Source organism: Danio rerio, chromosome 12 (genome assembly GCF_049306965.1).
Source record: "Danio rerio strain Tuebingen ecotype United States chromosome 12, GRCz12tu, whole genome shotgun sequence".
Lineage (NCBI taxonomy): Eukaryota > Metazoa > Chordata > Actinopteri > Cypriniformes > Danionidae > Danio > Danio rerio.
This window is the reverse complement of record NC_133187.1, coordinates 29,852,501-29,879,213: the sequence shown is the minus strand read 5'-3', so window position 1 is coordinate 29,879,213 and position 26,713 is coordinate 29,852,501. Positions and strand designations below refer to the sequence as shown.

The window sequence follows — 26,713 nt, the reverse complement described above, 5'->3', positions numbered from 1 at the left end:
AGACGATCCCAGGCAAAAGAGGGGGCAAGCTGGGGGGAGCGGGGGCAGATTCCTAGCGAATTACAGGCCTGAGCATCTCATTCCTCATACGCCAGAAACTATTTAGCATTAGCATCTAATTTAGCACGCTGTCAAATCAAAACGATCAAGCAGGACTCAGAAAGGTGTGGAAAGGCTACCGACCAGCTAGCTCCTTCTCCTTACTCCTTCGTTTTTTATCACGTCGTTTCTGGCGCTTCGCTTCTCGCCGTTTGGCTTCTTCCTCCTCCTGGTTTCTCCTGCACTTGTGAAAGTTCTCGACGACCACGCCGACAAACATGTTGAGCACGAAGAAAGCCACGATCAGCAAGAAGGAGATAAAATAGAGCAGCATCCATGGGTTGTAATTCATGACGGGCTACAAAACAGATAAACACCAACATGAATGAGTACAGGTTAGGCTAGTTTGCTCTAGACCTACTAACTAACCTATTTTTATGCATTGTTTTTTACACAAACACACAGATATGCATAAATACATATGAAGTCTAAATTATTAGCCCTCCTGTAAAATTTTTATTTCATTTTATTTTTTCAAGTGCTGTTTAATGTAGAGAATGCATATTTTTAAACATAACAGTTTTCATAGCTTTTCACAGCATATTCTTTAATACTCACTCTTGAATACTTTTAAAAGGGCTACCTTTAACTCAGACTTTGAATAATATTTACAACAGATTCTTTTATTCTAATTGCACTACATTTTTGGGGCAAGTAATGGTACTTTTACTTGATTATGATTTTTAAGTATACTCTTTCCACCACTGATTGAAAGATACTAGTATTCAGCTTAAAGTGTGATTTAAATCTTAAATAGCTTAATTAAGCAATTAATTGGATAACTGTGGTTTGTATATCTAAAGAAATCTTTTTCTGCAAGAGGCTTATAATATTAATCTTAACTGTTGTTTAAGAAACCTTAAGAAATGCTTTTATTTAAGCTGAACTTAAAAATAAAAAGAAAGAAAGAAAGAAAGAAAGAAAGAAAGAAAGAAAGAAAGAAAGAAAGAAAGAAAGAAAGAAAGAAAGAAAAAAAGAAAGAAAGAAAGAAAACACTGTGGAAATGTCCTTGCTCTATTAAACATAACTTAGGAATTATTTGGAAAATATACAAATATATATAAAAATAAATCACAAGATGATTTTGTAATTATTTTTTTATGATTCAGTGTACAGTATGTATCTATGTGTCTGTGTAATAAATTAAAAAAGAGTAAAAGTATGTCGGCTACTAATATTTAAAAAAAAAACAAATACATACACCACTGTTCAAAAGTTTGGGGTCAGTTTTTTATGTTTTTTTTTTTTTAAGAAAATGAATCTGTTCATCAAGGCAGCATTTATTATATGTAAAAAAGGTTAAATTGTAAAATATATTTAAAAAATAATAACTGTTTTCTTACTGTATGTAGTTTCAAATTAAATTATTAATTAAATTATTACTCCAGTCAAATTGCTATTTTTATTACAATTATCACCAATAATAATAATAATAATAATAATAATAATAATAATAATAATAATAACAATCAGAGAGTGATTTCTGAAGGATCATGTGACTCTGAAGACTGGAGTAATAAAGTTGAAAATTCATCTTTAAAATCCCTGGATTAAATGATTGAATTAAATTATAATTATTTTATAGTGCAATAACATTTCACAATTTGACATTTTTTAATTGAATTTTGATTAAATAAATGCAGCCTTGGTGAGCAGAATAAGCTTATTTTAAAACTTTAAAAAATCATACTGACCCCAAACTTAGTATATAAGAGTAAGGAGTCATACATCCATACACACACACACACACACACACTTAGTAATTGTGGTAGTATTTTATACTATATATTGTCATACATGTTTAATTTATGTAATATATTAATACAAAATAATACTAAATTAATACAATACAATATTAAACATGTTCCTTATTTAAACCACTAGATATAGCCTGAGGTTAACAGGCAAGCTCAGGAGAACAGTGATAACCGAGAACTGTGATATCAATAATAATGCAGTTCAAAGGTCTTTCCTGTTGGGGCTTCAGAATGTGCCTGCCTCTAGGCTAGATGAAGTGCTATGTGTGCACTAGTGAAGCATAGGCCACACTGCGCTCACTGAAGAAGAAATATCCATTCCAATTCAAACAAAATAAGGGTCTTGGCTGGGACAGAGGTCTGGGCTCTTTACAAAACTACCAAAACCATTTCAGAGGGCTGCAGACTCGCATAAAGAACAGAGACTTTGCTTTCAGGCATAAAAACAAAACATTGATACATTTTATTATTAAAATTTTCATTAAAATTATGGTTAATCACAAGTTTGGGGACCAATTTTCACTACTGTGTAGCTAATAATGACTTTTACCTCAAAGAAACTTTAACTAATTTGCTTCTCCTTATTAATGGTTAGTAAGCTAGTTAAGTTTAGAAATTGTGTAGGAATAAGGATCTTTCATATCAAGCATTGTTATATGCTTTAAATGTGTCAATAAACAGCCAATAATCTAACAACGTGAATGTTATTACACTGTAAACAAACTGGGTTCCAGACAATTTTTTCATGTTGTATTAATTGAATTAACTTAATTGTTTTTACACATTTAAGTGAATTAAACATAACAAATTAAGTTATGCCCCCCAAAAACTCAAGAATTGTGATGTTTCAGCTCATTTTAATAAAATAAAATGCTAATATGCAACCAGTTAATAGCAAAAACTGTTCCTCAAACCTCTGTATTATAGACATTTGGAGGAAAGAGAGTAAAAATAGAAACTTCAAAAGGATCTGTTGAAAGGACTGTAAGAAGCATGGTGAATGGAGCAGCTTTAAAAGCCAGTATAGAAATGCTGACCAGTGACTTTTTAGCTCTGATTCATTTCAGAGAGTTTGTCATCAGAGAATATTAACGATTTAAATGTATTCTAGCCTACAAGTTACTTGCACTAGTAACCATGACCCATTTAAATGAACAAGGTTGCCACACTGTGCCATATGTGAATCCACATCAAACAAACGGATATAAAAGTATTTTCAATACCTGCTGGTCCACACCGACAGCATCCAGTCCATCGTACATGATATCCACCCAACCGTCTTTAGAAGCCAGAACAAAAAGAGACATGAGGGCCTGAGGGAGGTGAGAGATGATAAAAAAAGGTTAAGCGAAATCTTTGACTTCAATGGCTCCCTGCGGAAAATGGGACGAGACCATAAGAGATTCTATTCAGATTAGAAGTGACATGACCAGTCGCCTGAAGAAACATCTAAAAGAGCATCTTCAGACAAAGTAAATGTTTGTGCAGCCACAGCCAGGCTTAAGTGCTCACCTGTCCAAGGTTATCAAAGTTGTACTTGTGTCTGACCCATTTGTAGTTTGCCAGGAGGCAATCTGACTTGTTGGTGATGTTTCTCGTATCATCCCCATGACACACAAAGAACTTTCCCTTGAAAAGCTGGGGAAAAACAAGTACACATCAGCACATAACAAACTTCTGATTTTGCTATTTTATTTGAACAACATACAGTTGAAATAAGAATTATTTAACCCCCTTTGATGTATTTATTTTTTTTATATTTCCCAAATGATGTTTAACAGAGCAAGGACATTTTCACAGTATGTCTGAAAATATTTTTTTCTTCTGGAGAAAGCCTTATTTGTTTTATTTCGGCTAGATAAAAGCAGTTTTAATAATAAAAAAAAAAACATTTTGAAGTCAAAATTATTAGCTATATTTGTTTTCGAAGTCTACAGAACAAACCATCATTATACAGTGACTTGCCTAATAACCCTAACCTGACAAGTTAACCTAATTAACCCTTTTAAATGTCACTTTAAGCTGTTTAGAAATGTGGTGAAATGTGGTTGTCTCTGTTAAACAGAAATTGGGCAAAAAATAAACATAGGGGCTAATAATTCAGGGGTATGTCTTAAATACTACATCTTTTTAGATTTATGTATATTTTATAATAAATTAGTTTTATTTATAATTGTGAAACGAACTGACAATCTCTAAAGAAAAATGTGAAAAAAAAAATTCTTTTAACAAAAAAATAAAAATAATAATAATAATTTTTATATGAGTATGATTTATATTTTAAACCCAACATGTTATATTACACACAGACATTGTGCATCAAATTAACAGCTTACGAAGTGATTTTATATACATGAAACAGTTCATTAAAAATGTCTTTTTCAAATAACAGAGCAAATAAGTCACAGTGATATAATGTTAACACTTTATTAAAAGTAAAAATGAAATATGACAGATTGTAAGAGTATCTGCCAGAAAAGCATGAGGTGAAACTAAAAAATGTGAGTGTCAATGAGTTTAAATGTCTGTGTTTAAAAAGCAGAGCCAATGAAAAGAGAAATCCTCATCTGTATTATAGATCTTGTTAAAAAAATATATAATATTTAAGCCACATTAAAGCCTTATTCACACTATGAGCGACTTGCAATGGCAATGCGACAAGCAACCGTTTATTTCAAAGGAGAGCGAGCAACTTCTGGTAACTTCTGCCTATGCGACCAACACCGACCGTTCGCAACCAGGTAGGCCCGTAAAGCGACGCAACAAAGTTGAAAATCCTTCAACTTTATGCAAATGAAGAGTGACTTTCTGGAGTGAGAGCTCACATAAACCTCTCTCAGCTCACTCAGAGGCCAGTTTAATTCGTGCTGTATAGACCTACACAGACCTGTGTTTGCAGCATGTCGCCAGCTAGAGCGACAGGCAGCTACAAAGTAGCTGCTAGTGTGAATGAGGCATTAGAAAAAAAGATGCGCAGTATAATCTTCCAGTCTGGGGCGAAGTTATTAGGCATGTTAACAATGTGAGTGGCATAGCAGAAACATGTACAGCACCCTGAGCTGAAACAATTGCCTTTTGTCACAGAAAACAATAATCAGGTTTACATGGACATCATTAATCAAATTAGTTGCTTTAATCTGAATAAGACAATAACATGATTAAGGCGTTTACATGAGTTGCTTTTTGAACGTTCTGTTCATGATCTCTTTTACATGATATACAATTTGGTAACAAAAAGCAGGAGAAAATTATTGATCTGTCGTATTGCATTGACATCAGCGGTGTCGAACTATAAGGTAAGCAGAAAACCTGTTAAATCAATGTAGTTAAAATATAGAAGCATTTAATTAATTAAATGATTTTAAATGTATGCTTTAAACGTTAACCAGGTTGTCATAATAATATTAAGGAAAAAATAGGGTAGTTAAGGAGAAGAGTTTGGAGAAGACCAGTAGTTTAGCATAATTTAGTACAGGTAAGTGGTGCAGCCACTGTTTAACTGCGCAACTGGTGCAGCCAGTAAGGAACTGCGGAACAGAAAAGCACATTAGGTTGGCATGGATCCATTAACGTCATTGCGTCACCACGCTATCCACGTTTCCTCTGGAATTTTTATGTAATTTCAGGTGTTTCAGTTTTAGTTTTTCAACTTTAACTGCAGTTCAGCAGTTTTATTTTCATTCAGGAACATTTCATTTATGCCTCTGTGACAAACTGAGGTATTGGATGCGAGTATGAAGTAAGAACTGGTGTTTTAATAGAATTTTATACCGCATGCCAAGTGGGAATAATACACTTCTGCATTTCTTGATGTGTGTGTCTGTGGTCCTTTTCTGACTCGGTAGGTGCAGAGAATAATGTCAAACAGTTGTGTGTATAGACCCAGGGTGGCCAACCCTGTTCCTGGAGAGCCACCTTCCTGCAGATTTCAGTTGCTACCCATATCAAACACACCTGAACCAATTAATTAGGACCTGAACACCACATGATAATTACAGGCAGGTGTGTTTGAAATGGGTTGCAACTGAAATCTGCAGGAAGGTGGCTCTCCAGGAACAGGGTTGGCCACCCCTGGTATAAACTATCCTATCTCAAAACACGGCAAAAAGTCCTACATGATGGCAATAGTTTGATTGCGGTGTTTACATGTCTGTACTGCACTTCAATAATGTGACTAAAATAGGCATACTCCACATGTCTTAATTCCATTTCTGTTTAGTTCAATTATGACTTCAGTAGGATTAAGGTCATTAAAAATCTCTGTTTACATGGTAGACTCTTAATCAGAGTATTGTCCTAATCATATTAAAAATCGGATTATTGGTGTCCATGTATTGTAAACATACTCATTGTGATAAAATGTAAAGACAGCACTGCATTTGCATCAGGTTTTCAATCCCCTTAATGACCAGTATCATGTCACCATTACAATGCTATACAATACAGTATGTTTACATGCTATTATTTAAAGTGCAGTGTTTGACTGTATAGTGGTAAAGCAAACAAGGACAGTCACTTTTACATATGACATGTTGCATAGTCATTAGGAGCACAGGCGTGCTTTTCTGGAGGAACAGAAGATAAATTACATTAGTGTTCCCCTTCGCACTTATGTAAATTGTGGAAGTATGGAAAACAGAACATTTTAATCACAGTCAAATTATTCAGCTTTGGGCAGGAAGTGTATGTTTCAAATTTACACAAATGACAACTAAGTCATAACTCACTAAGAGGAAATCTTGTGCATTAAACACGAAACGTCACATTTTATGTGTTACTATTTATATCATAGATATTTTTGAAGGAGTTACTCCAATTAATCCCTTAGGTTAGCATTGGCTTTTACTTTAATTGTCTAAGCTAGGCTTAAAATATGTTATATGTTATATAACTATAAGGTATGAATAAAGCATCTAAAACTGACCTAAGCTGGTCTCCAAGGCTGAACAAGCTGAAAAGTGCTCAAAACCTCATTAAAACCACCCAAGAGACTAGAAAATCATCTTAAATCGGTTTAAGCTTGTGCTTTTAGCAGGGTTATGCTTATTTGTACTCACCTGAACTCCCAAGATCCCAAAAATAATGAAGAAGGCACAGCAGATGACCACAATGTTTCCAATAGGCTTAAGAGACGACATCAATGTCTCAACAACCAGTTTCAGTCCAGGAGCTCTGCTGATCACTCTAAAAAAATAAATCAAAAACCCCAACATAGTTTTAAGCAAAAACACAATGTATGCATTTTTAAAAACACATACTTAGTATGCAGAATCTACTACAATAAACATTAGTATGTTTATGTATGATAATGTGTTTAAAAATGTACGTTATTTAATACTTATTTATGAGAGTAAAGATGTTAATATGTAACAATATATATATATATATATATATATATATATATATATATATATATATATATATATATATATATATATATATATATATATATATAAGTTTTGTAATTTAAATGGGCCAACAATTGTGTTAAACCCACCGGGTCCATATACCCAGCACAATAGGGCACAAAATGTGTATGGTGTGATTTCTTGCTATTTTCAGATCAACACAACCCTATATTTCACATTTTGGACCATGTTGTTTAAATAGCAAATCCATTTGCGCCACTTTGTGGACTCATGGGAGTTCCGATCTAAAAAAGGAGGTGTGTTAAGGCACATTGTTGGTGTGTTGCTATTTTGAAGAACTGAAATTGACCAATTGCAACTGGTCCAGCGATTGACCAACTAAAAGCTGGTCTAAAGTCCAGCACAGAGCATGTTTGTTATGCACCTATGCAGGTTTAAATGCTTACACATTGCTTAATACACACACAATGTACAGCAAAACACAGATATATTTACACATTAAAAAACAATAAAGATTAAAATGTTATAAAAAAATACATATACATAAACATAAAAAACACTGCCTACATGCATTCTTTTCAGTTCATTGTTTATTTGCATTTGTGTAATGTTATTATTAGTAGTAGTGTTATTTATTATATGTATATTTATATTTGTTTTAATAAAAACAAGTTTAGATTTGTCCATCTGTCGGGTTTAGGAGATGTATGCATCACCATATGGGGCACAAGAATAGGACGTGTGTTTGTATATAACTCAGTTGTTTGACCACACGTCATTATTGTTGTAAATTTGCTGGAAATTAGTACTGAATTTAAAATAAGTTTTGAAGTAAATCTTTGCACTCAACAAAGAAAATCAAATATGTAGAATAATGGATGTCTTCAGTGGAGTGTGTACAACATCGCTTTCTTATACATGAAAGTAAAGGAATAAAGTAAAGGAATAAGAGTAAAAGTAAAGATAAAGTAAAGAGGCCAAATGGAGGAGGCTCATTCATTTTCCTTGCACTGCAGATGGTCTGTTTAACTGTTTTTTCGCCAGTAAAGCATTCAGTTATTCTATTTACAAAGTCCGCCATGTAAATAGCAAATGTGCCATGGCGCGACTCATCTGACTCTTAGAGGGAATGGGAGATCTCTGATTGGTTTAATGCACGTTATGCTCAAAACACATCCATAACTCATTAATAAGCATAACCCTGTTAGACCATGCGCCATGACGCAGAGAATATTTTTCTGTCCTTAAAGTAGAAAAAGTGTATTTGGACACGCCCTTAATGCTTTTGCGCCATGTGCTTTAGACTTTACGCCTAGATCATTAAAATAGAGCCCACCATCTTTGATCAAAAGTCATACGCTTTACTTTTCTGTTAAAATACAAAGAACTAATTAAATATCCTTTCCTAACAACGCATAATATTGCAAGTCACACTTAGAAAGGGTCCATAAACTGCTGTTCTTACCTGGCCAGTGTCTGAAAAAATGTTTCCCATGCATTTACTGACCCGTCATTAGTCAGCTTTCTCTACTCTTGACATTTCATCATTGCTGCAATCACTTCCTCTTCTAGGAGTGAGCATGGCAATTACCAGCAAACATTTCATGCCCTAGCCATTATGCTAAGCAACTGCAATGCAATGCTGCAGGGAAACTTTCTGTGCTGCAAAGAAAGGAGACAGTTTTAATTAAACCGCCAGAATAAAGATGAAGCCTAATTATTAACGGCAAGACATCCTGCACAAAACCGCACCTGTCAACCTCAGCAGAGGGTGGCACACACTCTGACACAAAGACACCTGCTCACAAAGGCACACACAATAGCACGTATCATACAAATACACAGCTGGAAAAACAAGTCAGCTGTTTGGGGGATTCACACAGGATGTGCTATTGTGTTAATAAAAACAAGTAAAATGTGATTAAACATCCCAGCATACAAATGTCTACTTTCATAACCCATGACAGAGGGGTCCTTCGAGAGCTAACTGCGTTTTTATAATTTTGGGGGATGTGGGGGCAAAAAGATGGCTGTCGATAGCACTCCAGTGCAAATTGTGTTTTATTTACAGTTTTGGCAGGTGAAAAACAGTCCACAGCTGACCAAAAACAATTACTGTAATAACAAAAGAAAAAGGAAAAAAAATATATATATACATTTTGAAAAGGTACTACATACACTACATACACTACATAACTTGCGACGTGGTAAAAAAGCTATATGTTTGGGATTTGGCCATGGTTTTTATAGTGGCAACCTCCCACTCTCCCTCGGGAAGCCAATACGGAAGTAACTAAAACGTATATTGTATCTATAAATGTATTTGTTTTACTTAGGATAATTTATTATTTATAATTTTCTTTAGAACTTGAATGCACAGAATCTGACAGATTGATTAGCTGTAGGCTCTAGAACAGTCATCTGAAACATTGTCATAGACTGATTTCACGCCGCGGCCATTTTAAACAGCAAAATCGAGGCTGGGGTGGGAAGAAACCTGTAAGTATTTAAGTATATCTAGCTAAGAGTTGTCTTAAGATGCTATTTTGTCAATTAGTCAATTTACTTTTGGTGTATGTCTTTGGACGGTGGAAGAAAAGTGAGAAACCTGCGGGAAACCCATGCAAACATGGGGGGAACATGCAAACTCTGCACAGAAATGCTGACCGGCCTGGTGAAGGGCCGAATTAGCAGGATTCTTCAAGGCGAAGATGACTGGAGTGGAAAACTCTGGTTATTTATAATGTGTCAGTATTCATCTGATTGGTGCAATATACAGAGCTGATGTGGTAGCAGCCGTGTTCAATCATAAGCACATGATCCTGTTGAAATTAGTTTACAAATAAACCACACATAGTGCCACAAACTGGTCAAGAGTTACAAGAAAAAAAAAAAAAAAACACTCTGTAAGGTTCTCTGGCACCATGCCCTGAAGGCATTCACAAAGTTTCATGCCAGCACCCACCTATTCATCAAATTAAAAGTCAAAATACACCATTAACTTTGTTTATTGTTATGAGACTATCATTTTATCATGCTGGTAAAAATGTTGGCAATTATGTTATAATCAGACATGTCTGCCATTTTTGAAATTCTCCAACATAGTCTGTTGCTCTAACATTCACCTAATTACACTTCTGTCTTTTGAAGACCACACACTATGAATATCGTGAATAACACAAGCAAATCTATTGGAAAGTTTGCCAAAGTGGATACGAGTCTATGTTTTGGTGTTTTTTTTTGTTGTTGTTGTTGTTGTTGTTATCATTATCACTTCACGTTGATCTGCTCTACCTGTTTATCGAAAGTGATGGAACATTAAATCAAATTAGCAGTGAAGGTATTCATAGTCATACACATTTTTTTTTCTAAATCATCTTTAAATGAATCTAAGTCACATTTATATCAACTTATAATTTAAAATGACAGTGCCGGCAGACTCAAGTGCAACTTTTGTCTCTGAGAACAGCCTATTACACATACAAATGATACTGTATGATTCTCAATAAGGCAAACCAGTTTTAATCTAGGCCTTGTTTATGTTGAATTGATGTTAATGGGACATGATGAGGATGCATTGCAGTAACACTGTATAGTGTGAGATGTTTATGAACCTTCACAAACAAACACTTCAAAAGTTTCTCCCCTCTGACTGAAGAATAAAAGCCCCATTAGTCCCCATACGGTGACAGTAATTTGTTTCTTCACTGCTACACTGAACGAAAGTGGCAAAAACCTGATCTGATCCTTAGCTTTGATCTTCTTAAGAAGTGTGTTGTGATTGTATCAGTGTCTGAGTATGAAGAAAAGGCCATGTTTAAAGAGACCAATCAGGTTTAGTCAAAGTGAGAGAAAAGAGTCTGCCAAAGGGAGAGCAGATAACCGTCTTTTGTTTGTCGGAATATCTGTGTGCATCTCTCACAAGCTCAAGCGTATTTATCAAAGCTCACTTCAGGGATTTCAGGTAATACCGTAAAATCAATTATGGAAATGTCAAACGATGAGAAGAATCAATATGTCTAGACCCACGCTCATCTTTGACTCAATAAGTGAGGGACAATCCAGTGTAATGATATGACCTGCTCACAGGGAGAAATGTTTTCTGATGAACTATAAGTCTCATTTTAGCATCACCAAGTAAATACTAAGTTTACATTATATAGTTTGATTTACTGTCTCAGTTTAGATTTCATTTAATTTTTAGGTTTATTTCTCATTTTCTACATTATTATAGTTTTAAGCTGAACTACATGATGAGAATGAGATGAGATGAGAATGATTTCCTATTTCAGCTAAGGTTCTTAATAATTATACTAAATTACATTGCAAAATATCATAAATAAAATTGTTAAAATGAAAATTATTTCTAATAATAATAATAAAAATAATAATAACAACACCTTAATTTTAATTACATTTTAATGTACAAATATGAATAAATAATATAGTAGCATATAATAATCAATAATAATACTATGTTAATACTGTAGTAGCATACAGTTTAAGTTAGAATTATTAGCACCCTTGAATTAATAGCCTGCGCTGTTTATTTTTTTCTCACAAATTTCTGTTTACGGAGAGCAGATTTCTTCATTTTTAAACATACATTTTAATATACATAAATATACATAAACATACATATGATTCTAATATAATAATGAAATATGATAAATATGTTTTTAAACATAATAGTTTAAATAAGTAATTTCTAATAACTGATTTATTTTATCTTTGCCCTAATGACAGTAAATAATATTTTACTAGATGTTTTCAAGGTTAGGACAATTAGGCAAGTTATTGTATAACAATAGTTTGTTCTGTAGACTATATATATATATATATATATATATATATATATATATATATATATATATATATATATATATATATATATATATATATATAGCTTAAAGAAACTAATAATTGTGGGTTTTTTTAAAAATTAAAAACTGCTTTTATTTTAGCCAAATAAGACTTTCTCTAGAAGAAATAAAATATTATCACATAATTTGGGAAATATTTTTAAAAAAGAAAAAAAATCAAAGGGGAGTTAATAATTCTGACTTCAACTGTAAATATAATAAGAAACAGCAAAGAAATATGCTGACATATTTTAAAGCGTTTTCAACCCCTCACCAATAGAGGGTGCTAGCGCCTGAAGTGTTGTGATGCTTTCAGTAAACAGACATTCCACAACACAATGAAGTTGCATGCTTACATAATTTAACATGTCTAAATAGGTGATTAAGCGATTATATATATAACATGGTAACACCATTCTCAGAAATAAAGGTACGCGAGCTGTCACTGGTGTGGTACCTTTTCAACATTTGTACTTAAAGGGTCCACATTGGTACAAAAGTATATATTAGTACCTAAAATTTTAAGAGGTACACTTTAGTGCTTTTTAGGTATTGTTCCAAACATTTAGGTATTGTTTTAAAACAATACTGTTGTAAACACCATGGCATATTAACCAAATGGAGCTGTTCTTTTTTGAATGTGATGCTGAGGTGACACTTCTGGTTTCTGGAAACATGTGCTATGGCTTCAGTTTTGAAAGTCTACAGAAAAGCTGAATTTCTCATTTTCATCGCTCCAATTCGGTCTTTGTGTTGTGAAAGGTTTAAATAAATAAATAAATAAAACAAAGCAACAATAAGTAGAGCACAGAAGAAGCCTCTTATTCCCAGAACACACAGTCACGTTTACATCCTGCCCGTAATTAAAGGATGCTGTAGTTGGGCTGGAACCATCAGTTTGGAGGATTCAAGCTGTGTGTTCCTGATACACACGTACACACACTTTCTGATGTTTTATACATGCTCCCAAGTCTTTCCAAACTTGTAGCACTGACTTTTCAAAATATTTACTTATTATTTATTTGACTTGTACTGGAAACAAATGTAAAATGATTTTCACTTGGAAATTGCTAGGAGATTTAAACAATGATAAATAAAAGCCAAGAAACACTGATTTTGAACGAAACTGAAATAGCCTTTTTTATAAAATATAGTTAAAAAAACTTGGTATAAATAAAATATTTTAATAGTGTTGCTTTAACGCACCAGGGTGAGTAAATAATGACTGAACAATTTCACTTTATTCGCTCTAATTCTGTTCTTGCACACTTGCATTTTCCAGTAGAATTACGATTCCACTACAACACAAGCAATTATGTTAAAAAAAAACAAGACAAAAGTTATCTGGAATCCGGATTAAATCCGAATGTGCCATTCTGTCCTTATTGTCTTTTTCTGAAAATCTTCCTCTCGGTAGTTTAAACATAGCTGGGAAAAAATATTTCAATCAAGCATGGCTACATTAGCTTAACAATTGCCTCAGAATGGACGAAAATCTGCACTGTAATTAACCTTAAGAAATGAATTAGCGCAACCAATAACACAGTGATACATTATGTCAAGTTGTTTGCATTGGAAGAGGTCAAGGACCTTCTAGAAGACAGAATAGAGTGATATCAGTAAAGAGATGCTGGCGTCAGGTGTTTAAGGGAGGATCTGTTCCTCTGGGACATATAGTCAGTGCAGGATGGATGGTTCTTTATGCGCGTGTGAGATTAATTTAGATCCGTGAGGGTGATGCGCAGTGCAACATACAGTGCAGGGCTTAAAACTGCGGGTCAAAGAGTTGATGAATTTACAGAGTGCACACATCCCCCTTAACACAACGCATAAATCATCCTGTCTGAAGACTAAAACGCACACACCTCTGTGTAACATTGCCATTAATAGTTGATAAGGATTACACACACATTAATCCAAACAAACACACTGTTTCACGTGAATAAATGGCAATATGAGCGAATTGTGAAGCTAATTTAGATTTTTTTGTTTTCTTTTCTTATTTTGATGTCAATGTAAACTTGTATTATAAAATGAGATATTTTGAAGTATGTTTATGCTGCTCAAAGCAATATTCAGTCATTCATTTTTTTGGATTAGTCCTTTTATTAATCTGGGGTCGGCCCAGTGGAATAAACCGCCAACTTATCCAGCATATATTTTACGCAGCGGACACCACTCCAGCTGCAACCCATCACTGGTAAAGCTCAAAGCAATATAATAATTAATAATTTATATTTACTACACTGAAAAAAAAATCCTGCATTTTACTAATATTTTTAGTGGTTGCAAACAATTTATTTAGGTTGAATTTCAACAATTGAACACTACGAACACTACGAAATAGAATTTGTTTAAATTTAGCTCATTAAAATTGTTTGCAAAAATTTTGGAAAAATCTTTAGGGTCTAAAAGACTTTTTTTTGCCTGACTAGGTAGTCTGATTTAAGCACTAAACTACGATTTGGATTTTATTGCATTTATTGTAATTGCTCACTTATATTGGATATTGCATTGATGGCAACAGTTATGCTAGATATGGAGAAAGCAAAAAAAATTTTGCACAAATGTGCACAGCGATACCACAACCGAGACATTTTTGCAAATATCAGCACAATTTAAAAAAAAAAATTACATCTGCCTTATACAGCCAAAATTTTTAAAAAGTAGTTAATATTAAGTGGCTTGCATTTTGCACAAAACAACATTTATTTTAATTTGTTTTTCTCCATTAATTTCAAGATGTCCTCGATGCAGTCTGTAGCACAATGACGTACTAAAACAGGTCTAATACATAGTTGACATTGTAACACCCACACTACTGTGACGATTGGGGGAGGCCCAGACTTTTAAAATACAAAAACAAAAATAACAAAAACAACAATAACAAAAATTTACGTATACCAATGTATAGTAGAATAACAATAGATCAGTAAATGGTCATACAGTGAGCCTCAGACACTGTTTCCTCGTTCTCATGTAAATTCCACTATAGCGTAAAAGCCCGGTGCATGCCTCAGGATGCGTTTGATAAGCCAAATGTTTTCTAGTTGCACAACATTGACACATTTCCTTCCTTGGTTATTTTAAACGTTTATTTCACTTACTACGTATGTTGGACTTTTGTGGGATTGAATTTTTTTTACTGTGCATTACTGGGCAACGACAGCACGAAACATGTTTTGCCTCAGAACACAAAATGCAAGATTTACAGATTACACATTTATTCATCTCCACTCTAAAGAGACATATGTTTAGTTAATTTATCTTTTGTTAATTTATTGTGTTTACTGTGAAATTTGATGCGTAGACGATAGATGGCTAAACCATTTCAAATCACTCAGCTCAACTGTCATATGCTCATGCGGAGATCAATTCCTGGCCGTTTTCTTTAATCAAAATACATTGCGATACATCTCTATCACTCTTTTTTGTCAAGTTTAACTTTCACCTTTATCCACAGGAGATCTGGGGCCTCATGTATCAACGCTGCGTACGCACAAACACTTTGCGTATGCCAGGTTTCACGCTCACGTTTGGATTTACTAACGCTGAAATGAACGTGGGAATGTGCGTTGGTCCAAGCCAAATAAATGCCTGGCGTACGTGCATTTCTTGTGTGTATCTGTTTTTTTTCCATTGGCAACTCCTAAAGGCAGTTGTGTTAAATTGCACTCTACAACGTGTCTTTGAGCCGTGCAAGGGCAGCTGTATGAGACGGGTTCATCCGCATGTCTAGCAGGTATATAAGGTTTCCATACCATGTAGTTGACCAGCCAAACATTAAGTGAAGTTTAATTTTAAACTAATTTCGAGAGGAGCATGTGCTCATGATTGACCCAGCTGGTCTACATTAGCTGATTATGATCCTCCAATCAAAGGATCCCAAATCATTATATAAATCCTCATTTCCTTTCTACAACTATCTTCGTTTGGAAGAAACCCCCCTCCTCCCCTTCTTCCTCCTTTATCCAGAATGAGCAGCACGGTGGCCCAGTGACTAGCACTGTTGCCTCACAGCAAGAATACCAATGTGTTGGGTCCTCGCTGAGCCATCTGGTATTTCTGTGTGGAGTTTGCATGTTCTCCCCTTGTCCGCGTGGGTTTCCCCCGGGTTCCCCGGTTTCCTCCCAAGATCCAAATGTGCTCTATATTATAGATAAAATAAGCCTAAACCTTTTTTAAAATGTCTTACTCTCAGGAAGTTCGCCTTGGCCTCAGCAGCGGGGGAGTTTGAGATAGACCTGAGCTCAATCTCCACTCGCCCTGCAAAAGGGGGGGAGCCCTGGGCTCGAGGTGCTATAAAGGCGCCATTTGAAGATGAATTTGCATACATGAATCAGAAACATTTCCATTCAATAAATGTGCAAACAAAATAAGATGCACAGACTTATTAATGATTCCTACTTGTCTTCCTCGTGATGAAGAGTAGGCAAAGTCTGATATGTAACGGGGAAAAAAAAGAAGAATGACTTCATCAGACGTTGGATTGGAACCGAGTTCAGGCTCGAACGTGTCATAACATGTTGCCTTGCGTGTTACGAGCTACGCCACTCACGCTGTCAAAGATGCAACAAAATTTTCACCTTTACATCCCACTATTTCTTTTTTATTCCATTTAGTGGAAGATCAGACCTAACTGTGTTAACCGCATCAGCTAAACTCTCCCACTGTCACGGTTTATGGATCTGTGTGTTCCTCCTGTATGTTATGTATCATGCCTTGTGTGTTGTCATGTGTGAGGGTGTGTGTTTGTTTAACTTTTGTGTTGACAGCGTGCTAGGATCAGCTGATGTCATCAGCTGACTTATCATCCTCCAGCTGAACCTCATTTGGCTGGCTATAAAATTCCTCCTGTGGTATGTGCTGGTTATCAGTCCGTTGTTGTCCTTGTTTGTCCTTGTTTGTCCTTGTTCCTGACTGTTGTCTCCCGGTATCATCCGCTGTCTGTTTGATGTCATCGCTGTGGTCAGTGGCTCTCTTTTGTTTGAACTTTCGTGTGTCCTTTGTTCATTAAAACACTCGCATTTGGATCCTCCTTGTCTTGATTCGTGACAGAACGGACTGATCAAACATGGATCCAGCGAGTGTCTCCGGTCTGGCTGAGGTTGTTGCACACGCTACCACACGCATGAACAGACATGATGATCAGATGGTCACCATCAGTTGCGCTGTCCAGGCGCTGGTCACTCAGATCTCTGATCTCACAACACGGTTGCAACGTCTTCATGCTGTCGGTCTTCAGCAGCCTGTTGCAGCTAACCTTAGTCCATCTATGCCGGTTCCTGAGCGAACAGCTGGATTTTCCGAGCCGAGCCTTCCACCTCCAGCGTTCTACTCCGGAGAGCCTGAGTTTTGTCGAGCCTTTTTAGCGAAGTGCTCATTGTACTTTTCCCTGCAGCCTTCCTCGTTTTCCACGGAGGAATCGAAAGTGGCGTTTGTCATCACGCTTCTCACCGGGAGAGCGGCGCAGTGGGGAACTGCTGTGTGGGAGAGGAAACTCCCATGCTGCTCTTCATTTGACACCTTTTCGACAGAGCTTAAAAAGGTATTCGATCGAGGTTTGGCGGGCAGAGAGGCGGCACGGGCGCTAACAGAGTTGCAGCAGGGGCAACGGAGTGTCGCTGACTACTCCATTGAGTTCCGCACCCTGGCGGCCGAGAGCGAATGGAACGCGCAGGCGCAGTGGGACGTCTTTCTCCATGGGCTGGCAGACCAGATAAAGGATAAAATATTCGCCCTGGATCTTCCTAAAACCCTCGACGAACTCATTGATCTGGCCATTCGTGTGGATTCTCGTCTTCAGCTCAGGGAGAGAAACACGCGACGCACGCACGCTCTGGTGAGATCACCTTTTCCGGCTGTCACGGTAGTTCCGGGGCAGGAGGCCACGCCCCTCGCGGATCCCGAAGGCATGCAGATGGGCCGCTCTAGGCTGTCGCTGGAGGAAAAGCGCAGACGCCGCAGCAAGGACCTGGTGTTTCACAGCGGTGGTGTTGATCACATCGCGATTGAGGGTAAAAGCCAGAGCCCGTCAGTAGAAAAGAGTTTACTGACGGGTGGAGTATCTTTGAACAAATCTTCCCTTGCAGCTACTCTTTTGAATGTTATGTTGGAGTGGTCATCTGGCAATTTTAGTACTCAAGCAATTATTGACTCTGGGGCGGAGGGAAATTTTATTGACTCTGCTTTAGTAAAAAAACTCAGACTTCCTGTGATTTCTCTCTCCCAACCTATATCTGTTCATGCTCTTAATGGTTCTTCTCTTCCGTCCATTACTCATTCAACTGGTCCAATAAGACTGATCACCTCTGGTAACCACTCTGAAATTATTCATTTTTTTTTAACAGAAGCTCCTGTCACTCCAGTAGTCCTTGGGCATCCTTGGCTGGTAATACACAATCCACATATTAACTGGAGACAGGAATCTGTAATATCTTGGAGTGAGAGCTGTCATGCTACGTGTTTGTTGTCTGCCTGTTCTTCTGTGTCTCGTTCTGTTTTTCAGGAAGAACACATGGATCTGTCAAACGTGCCCAAGGAGTACCTCGACCTGAAGAGAGTGTTCAGTAAGTCTCGAGCTGCTTCTCTGCCTCCACATCGTCCCTATGACTGTGCTATAGAGTTATTGCCAGGTACGTCTCCGCCTAAAGGCAAACTTTATTCGCTCTCTGTTCCAGAGAGGGAGGCCATGGAGAAATATATTTCTGATTCTCTAGCAGCCAAGATCATCCGCCCTTCTTCATCACCAGCAGGGGCGGGGTTTTTTTTTGTGAAAAAGAAAGATGGCTCCCTCCGTCCTTGTATAGACTACCGAGGGCTGAACGCTATCACGGTAAAGAATACATATCCTTTGCCGCTGATGTCTTCTGCCTTCGAACGTCTGCATGGGGCATCCTTTTTCACGAAATTAGACCTCCGCAATGCTTACCATTTGGTCCGCATTCGAGAAGGCGATGAATGGAAGACTGCCTTTAATACCCCCAGGGGGCACTTTGAATATTGTGTTCTTCCTTTCGGTCTGTCCAACGCCCCTGCAGTCTTCCAAGCACTCGTGAATGACGTGTTGAGAGATATGCTAGATCAGTTTATTTATGTTTACCTGGATGACATACTGATATTTTCTCATTCTCTCCAGGAACACGTTCAGCACGTCAGGCGAGTGCTTCAGAGGCTGCTAGAGAATGGGCTTTATGTCAAGGCGGAGAAATGCGTTTTTCATGCACAGTCTGTTCCTTTTCTGGGACATATCGTGTCAGTCGAGGGGATGCGCATGGATCCAGAGAAAGTTCAGGCTGTGGTAGATTGGCCAACCCCAGATTCCCGCAAGGCCCTGCAGAGGTTTCTTGGTTTTGCCAATTTTTACCGGCGTTTCATTCGCAACTTCAGCCAGCTCGCCGCACCTCTGACTGCCTTAACCTCCCTCAAGACTCCGTTCAGGTGGTCCAATGCAGCGCAAGTTGCGTTTGATCGTCTGAAAAGCTGCTTTGTTTCAGCACCTATTCTTATTGCCCCTGATCCATCACGGCAGTTCGTGGTGGAGGTTGACGCATCAGAGGTGGGGGTCGGTGCTATCCTGTCCCAGCGCTCTTCCTCGGACGGCAAGATGCATCCCTGCGCGTATTTTTCTCATCGTCTCAACAATGCTGAACAAAATTATGATATTGGTAATCGAGAGCTGTTGGCCATCAAGCTTGCATTGGAAGAGTGGCGTCATTGGCTAGAGGGTTCGGGGGTTCCCTTTATCGTTTGGACCGATCATAAAAATCTGGAGTACATCCAATCCGCCAAAAGATTGAACTCTAGGCAGGCGCGGTGGGCTTTATTTTTCGGACGTTTCGATTTTTCCATCTCGTACCGACCAGGTTCCAAGAATGTTAAACCTGATGCACTTTCTCGAATTTTTGATCACTCTGAGCGCGCATCATCTCCTGAGACCATCGTGCCACGCAGACTTTTTATCTCTGCTGTCACCTGGGAGATCGAGTCGAGGGTCCGCATGGCCTTAGAAGGGGTAACGCCTCCGCCTGGATGCCCACCGAGTCGTTTATTTGTGCCAGAGGAATTACGGTCTGACGTCATCCGTTGGGGTCACTCTTCCAAGTTGGCCTGTCATCCAGGGGTGAGTCGTACCTTGTATCTAATCAAACAACGATTCTGGTGGCCAGTTATGGCTCGTGACATAAGGAATTTTGTGTTGGCTTGCTCAGTTTGTGCTGTTTCTAAGACTTCCAATCGCCCCCCCGCTGGACTTCTTCAGCCGCTGTCAGTGCCATCGAGACCCTGGTCCCATATTGCGCTAGATTTCGTTACGGGTCTTCCCCCCTCCAACGGGAATACGGTGATTTTGACCGTAGTGGACCGGTTTTCGAAAGCCACTCACTTTATTCCTCTGCCCAAATTACCATCAGCCAGAGAGACAGCGGCTGCTGTCATTGACCATGTCTTTCGTATTCATGGCCTCCCGACGGATGTGGTTTCTGACAGGGGGCCTCAGTTCATCTCTAAATTTTGGAGAGAGTTTTGTCATTTAATGGGGGCGACTGTTAGTCTTTCTTCTGGTTTCCATCCTCAGAGTAACGGTCAAACGGAGAGAGCCAACCAAGATCTTGAACGCATGTTACGATGTTTAGTCTCTCAGAATCCATCCTCCTGGAGCCAGCAGCTCTCATGGGTTGAGTACGCACATAACTCATTACCAGTGTCTGCCACGGGCCTCTCTCCATTTGAGTGTAGTTTAGGGTACCAGCCACCTGCTTTTCCCAGTCTGGAATCCGAAGTCGCGGTTCCCTCTGCCCACGCCTTTGTCCAGAGGTGTCGACGTACTTGGAATAGGGCCAGACAGACCCTCCTTCAAGTAGGTTTGCGCACCAAGGCTAAAGCCGATCGCCACCGGTCTAAGCCTCCCGTTTACGTTGTCGGTCAAAAAGTGTGGCTTTCATCTAAAAATATTCCTCTCCGCACCGTATGTAACAAACTTGCACCTAAATTCATTGGCCCGTTTTCTGTCACCAAGATCATTAGTCCGGTGGCAGTCCGCCTCAAACTTCCTCCAGCGTACAGGAGAATTCATCCCGTTTTTCATGTCTCTAAATTGAAGCCCGTTTTTCATACGGCCATTAATCCGCCCACTCCGGTTCCCCCCCCGCCGCGTCTCGTAGAAGGGGAGACGGTTTATTCGGTTAAGCGCATTCTGGACTCGAGACGGAGGGGACGAGGATTCCAGTACTTGGTGGACTGGGAGGGTTACGGTCCAGAGGAGAGGAGTTGGGTTCCTGCAAGGGACATATTGGATCATTCTCTCATCGATGATTACAATCGCCAGGTAAACTCTTCTGGGAGCGCCAAGAGGCGCTCTTAGGAGAGAGGGTACTGTCACGGTTTATGGATCTGTGTGTTCCTCCTGTATGTTATGTATCATGCCTTGTGTGTTGTCATGTGTGAGGGTGTGTGTTTGTTTAACTTTTGTGTTGACAGCATGCTAGGATCAGCTGATGTCATCAGCTGACTTATCATCCTCCAGCTGAACCTCATTTGGCTGGCTATAAAATTCCTCCTGTGGTATGTGCTGGTTATCAGTCCGTTGTTGTCCTTGTTTGTCCTTGTTTGTCCTTGTTCCTGACTGTTGTCTCCCGGTATCATCCGCTGTCTGTTTGATGTCATCGCTGTGGTCAGTGGCTCTCTTTTGTTTGAACTTTCGTGTGTCCTTTGTTCATTAAAACACTCGCATTTGGATCCTCCTTGTCTTGATTCGTGACACCCACCTTTTGTTATTAATTCTGGATGACAAACTTGCAGATAACACAGTTTTTCTCCGGTCTACCTTCGAAAGCAGCATCTTCAATTCACATTCTGTTCAAAGTTTCTCTTTTTGTTTGCTTTTGCCATTGCTTTTTCGTTGGGTTTTGCCAAAGTAAAGTCATTAGCATATTCATACAGGGTAGGAGGCAGGGAGGGGTTTTGCGCTCGTGCATGTTGCACTCAGTTTCAGTTTCAATCGGATGTGCAAAGAGAATATGCGTGGGATTCCACTGAAATCATACTAAAACATTGCGTACGCAGTAAAAAATTCTGATGTATGAAACTGCGTACGCACAAAGCTGTAAATGTGCGTACGCAGTTTCATACATCAGAATTTTTTAGTATGATTTCAACGCAAGTCTTTGTACATGAGGCCTCTGGTGAGCAAAAAAGGTTACCGTTACTCTGACTGGGTTTATATTAGTCTGTGTTCAGCACATCATGCTCTCTGTGTGTGTTTTGTTATTGATTTATGCCTTAATTCCACTGAGTGGTACAGTACGGTACGGTACGGGTCACCTTAATCAGGCTTGGTATGGTATGATTCACTATCTTTTTAACTTTGACAATGTAAACGGAAAAAAATGCATACTGTACTGCTCCAAAATACAAGCAAGTGCTTTATTCTTGAATGAACCAGTTATCTGAACAAATCAATTGAATAGATGGCTCAAATTCGCTATGCATATTCAAAAATATAACAACATATTTTATATTTAAATGCTAAAGAATGAATAAAAACAAACAATAAGCTGGCGTCACGGTGGCGCAGTGGGTAGCACAATCGCCTCACAGCAAGAAGGTCGCTGGTTCAGGCCTTGGCTGGCTCAGTTGGCATTTCTGTGTGGAGTTTGCATGTCCTCCCTGTGTTTGCGTGCTCCGGTTTCCCACACAAATCCAAACACATGTGGTAGGTGAATTGGGTAAGCTAAATTGGCTATAGTGTATGTGTTTCAACGATTGTGTATGGATGTTTCCTAGTGATGGGTTGCAGACTAAGAGAGTCTAAACCTAAAAGAAAACGAATGAATGAAATAATAAGCTGATAACATTTCAACCTAATTGCACTCATATTACAAGTGAGCTTATATAAGCAGCATGTAAATGCCAATTTAGCGGCTTCCATTTGTAAAGGAGTAGAAATACTTTGTTTTTATGATCATAAAGGTTATTTATCGCTAATAATATTTCATTTTTTAAATATTTGTAACATTTTTGAATTAGAGCAGCTTGGATGTGACTTAAATGTTAGCAAACAATAGGCAAATTACTAATTTTGGGGTGAGCTGTCCCTTTAGGTTCAGTGCACAGAGTGGTCCAGATACACATGTGGTCTGAATTACCCAACCCTCCCAAAATTCACTTTTGCCGAAGTAGCCGAGCCCGAGCCCACGCTGTGGAGACTTTTTACAGCTGTCTTTGCCTTTCTTTTCATTTCAACTTGGACTTCACACAGAGGTGCATTAATATAAAGTCTATTGAGGGAAGGATCATGAAGTAAAACTTTCAAAAGGTGTTCGGCGAAGCAGAGGCACGCATACACACATACAGTATACACACACACACACACACAGTTAAGTTCTCTGAAGCAGAGCATTCTGGCAGCTCAGTGTGCGAATTTTTAAAATGTTCAGCTCGAGGTGAAAACACAGAGCGCTTCATGTTTAATTTAAAGGGCATTTTTTCCTCTCTGGCTGCTCTACATTCTCTGACAGTCAACTGAAGCTACTGTCATTAGTTATAATGGGACCTTATCACACAGACTGTTTAAAGGTTAATTCACCTTATGTAACGACGCCACTGGTGGATAAATTCAATATCCGCCTGAATGAAAACATTAAAAGAAATGCAGGATTTGTTTCACATACTGTTCATTATCTATAAAGGGATACTTGGATCTGCACGCACTATTCAGCAGCAGTGGAGTAATAGTGATGCTCAGAGGTAGTAACATCAATCATGCATAAGCTGTTTTAGAAAACTGGTGAAGGACTGTATTTAAAGATTTGCTGGGAGACGTATTTGTTGTTCTTTTAAAATACCCCAGCTTTATTTGTCCAGATACAGTTCAGCGAGCAAGTATGCTTTATGGGCACTCGTTTAAACACAAATTAGATGCAAAAAAAATACTAAAAAAATGTGGATTCAGAAAGAATCAAGTGGATGCAACTTCTGGACTGCAAATAACTTCATAAAAAAATTGTACTGAAGAAAAAAACAATACTCAGAAAATACTCAAACTACTGAATACATTATTCAAAGAAACTGGGAATTTCATCCATTAATCCTTTGACTTGTGAAAGAATAGGCTGAGATGTTGCCACTTGTGTGGTAGGTTCAACTCCAAGTCCAAGTAAGTAAAAATTTAATGTTCAGCTTTTAGTGGTATTATAACAAAATTATACGAATTGGAAACAACAGAAACTTATACCTAGATATTTCGGGAAAATACACGCTCCCAAATTTGAGAACAGTCCTGTTCAAACATGACAGTGCACCAGTGCACAAAGCAAGATCCATAAAGACATGGATAAGATAAATGTAAAGTAACTTGGCCTCCACAGAGTACTGACCTCAACCCGACTGAACACCTTTAGAAAATTAAGTGTGAAGATTGAAAGCCCTCTCGCTAAATAAATGAATAAATGCAATAAACACACTCAAACCCTTCCCGAAAGAACTATAACATTTTGAGTAAACACCATATTAAATCATGTGAATTAAGATTTGGATGTTGTTAAAGTTCATGTATATGCAAAGGCAGATGTCCATAACCTTTGGCAATTGTATATCTTTTTTAAACCGCTAACAGAATTGACAATGGAGACAATTGTGTGTAATAATAGTATTAGAGTTAATACAGCATAATAATAATAATAATAATAATAATAATAAGAATAATAATAAATCCAAATGGTATCTTTAGCAGAAAATAATTGTTGATTTACCAATGTGTATTTTTGTTTGTTTTGTCCTCAGGTGCAAGAACATAATTTATATGAGAAACATACTTGTGGCTTAAAAAGAATTTGATTTAGATGAAAAAATAAAATAAAATAAATAAGAAAAAACAAATTTAAACTTTCTTTTTCAATTCAAGGTGCTTTTTAGAACGGTTGTTGACCGCACATTTTTCACTTTAACGTTGTAAAAAGTAAAAATAAATAAATAAATACCAAAATGTGGTATATTTTTTTTATGAAATCTCCCGATAAAGTTGAATGAATAGCTTGTGGAGGTTGACCTCAAATTGAAGAGAAATTGTAAAGAGAGAAGAGAAGAGAGCAACCGGGGGGCAAAAGACCAGTGTAAGCATTTTGTGGGCAAATTGGGCAGGAAAGATGAATATTTGATTTTTATTTTCTGCTTCAATCTATCATAAATATTTAAGAGCAGGGAAGGCCTCCAGAAGTTCCCTCTGCAGGAGGAAAAGAGCAAGGCGTACACACAAATGCACATACATATGCATAAACACAAACGCAGCTACATACTGCAGCAATTAGGTGCAAACTGATGCATAATTGTGGAACTTCAGTCCCATTAATTATGCCTCTTGTTAGAAAGTAGATGCTGATTTAGGATGTGCTAATCTAGCACTTTGACCCAAAATTGTGTGCACATACTGTTCAGAAGTTTGAGATTTGTATGTTTTTGAAAAAAAAAAAAAAGGTCTCTTCGACTGGGATAATGGGATAGTTTACGCAAAAATTTAATTTTGTGTTTTTTTAGTTTCTTTATTCTGTTGAAAAAAAAGCTGTAGAAATCAATGGTCCCATCAACCAGCATTTACCCAAATATCTTATTTTGTGTTCAGCAAAAGAAAAAAACTGTGTGCATTTGATGCGAAATATAATATAAACTGCATAATATTGAATATTATCACAATTTTAAATAACTTTTCTATGGGGCCGATCTCACCAAACGCACTTTTTATGTTGAGAGGTGACCTTTCGGAATGATTTACTAACGGACATGAGCGTTTTGCGCACTGCGCGCCTTACATTTTAACCTGTTCTGTTTTGAGATATCCGGTGCTGTATGAATCACAAATCTTGAATATTAAAAATTGTACCAATACCAACAGCAACACTCTTGCACAATACACAGCTGATTTAGTCGTTGCCTACGAATATAAAAAGCGCAAAAAAACGCGTTTTTGGAATGTAAAAGTGCATTTGGTGTGATCACCCCTTAGAAAGTATAATTTTACTTTTCAGGATTCATTATGAATAGAAAGTATGAATGTATTTACATGTAATTTAACACGTGTCCTCAATGAATAAAAGCATTTTTAAAAGATAAGAAAAGAAAAAAGCTTTTTTTAATGGTAATTTTATATCACAATGCATACTTTTTCCACATCAATATTAAACATTAAACAACACAAAAGTTTCTTGAGTTTCTTGAGCAGACAATCGTAGTAAAATGGTTTTTGAAAAATACTGTAGTGCCAAACCGAAGGCTAATGTAATGCTAACAAGTACTTTGAACTATATTTAAAATACTATTGCACAGAAATTGTTATTGATTAGATAAATGTGTTAAATATTGATCTTAAATTCTGAATAAAAGTGTAAGTGTAACCCACAGCTTGTCTATTGGTGCATTAAATGTGGATTATTTTTTGGTATAATGACTGAATAGCTGTATGATGAGTGGTGTTGAGATAAGATTACCTGAGTGGCCTGAGTGTCCTCAGTAACCGCAGCACACGTAACATGCCCAGGATCTTGGTGCCACTGTTGGAGATCAGGGACACGAGGATGTCAATCACAGAGATCATCACCAGCATGCCATCCAGAATGTTCCAGCTGCTCTTCAGGTA

The 26,713-nt window shown here is 37.6% G+C and overlaps 1 protein-coding gene across 1 annotated transcript in view; it reads right to left on the bottom strand.

The window, feature by feature from the left end:
- Positions 1-26,713, bottom strand: part of cacna1g (calcium channel, voltage-dependent, T type, alpha 1G subunit) — a 403,764-nt gene that overhangs the window by 68,209 nt on the left and 308,842 nt on the right. The window contains exons 23-27 of the mRNA XM_073918537.1: positions 26,565-26,713; positions 6,914-7,040; positions 3,369-3,494; positions 3,080-3,169; positions 205-397 (exon numbers count right to left, since the gene is read on the bottom strand). The exon at positions 26,565-26,713 is cut by the window's right edge and continues 36 nt beyond it. Of these exons, the coding sequence (XP_073774638.1) occupies positions 205-397; positions 3,080-3,169; positions 3,369-3,494; positions 6,914-7,040; positions 26,565-26,713 (685 nt within the window). The remainder of the gene's footprint in view (positions 1-204; positions 398-3,079; positions 3,170-3,368; positions 3,495-6,913; positions 7,041-26,564) is intronic.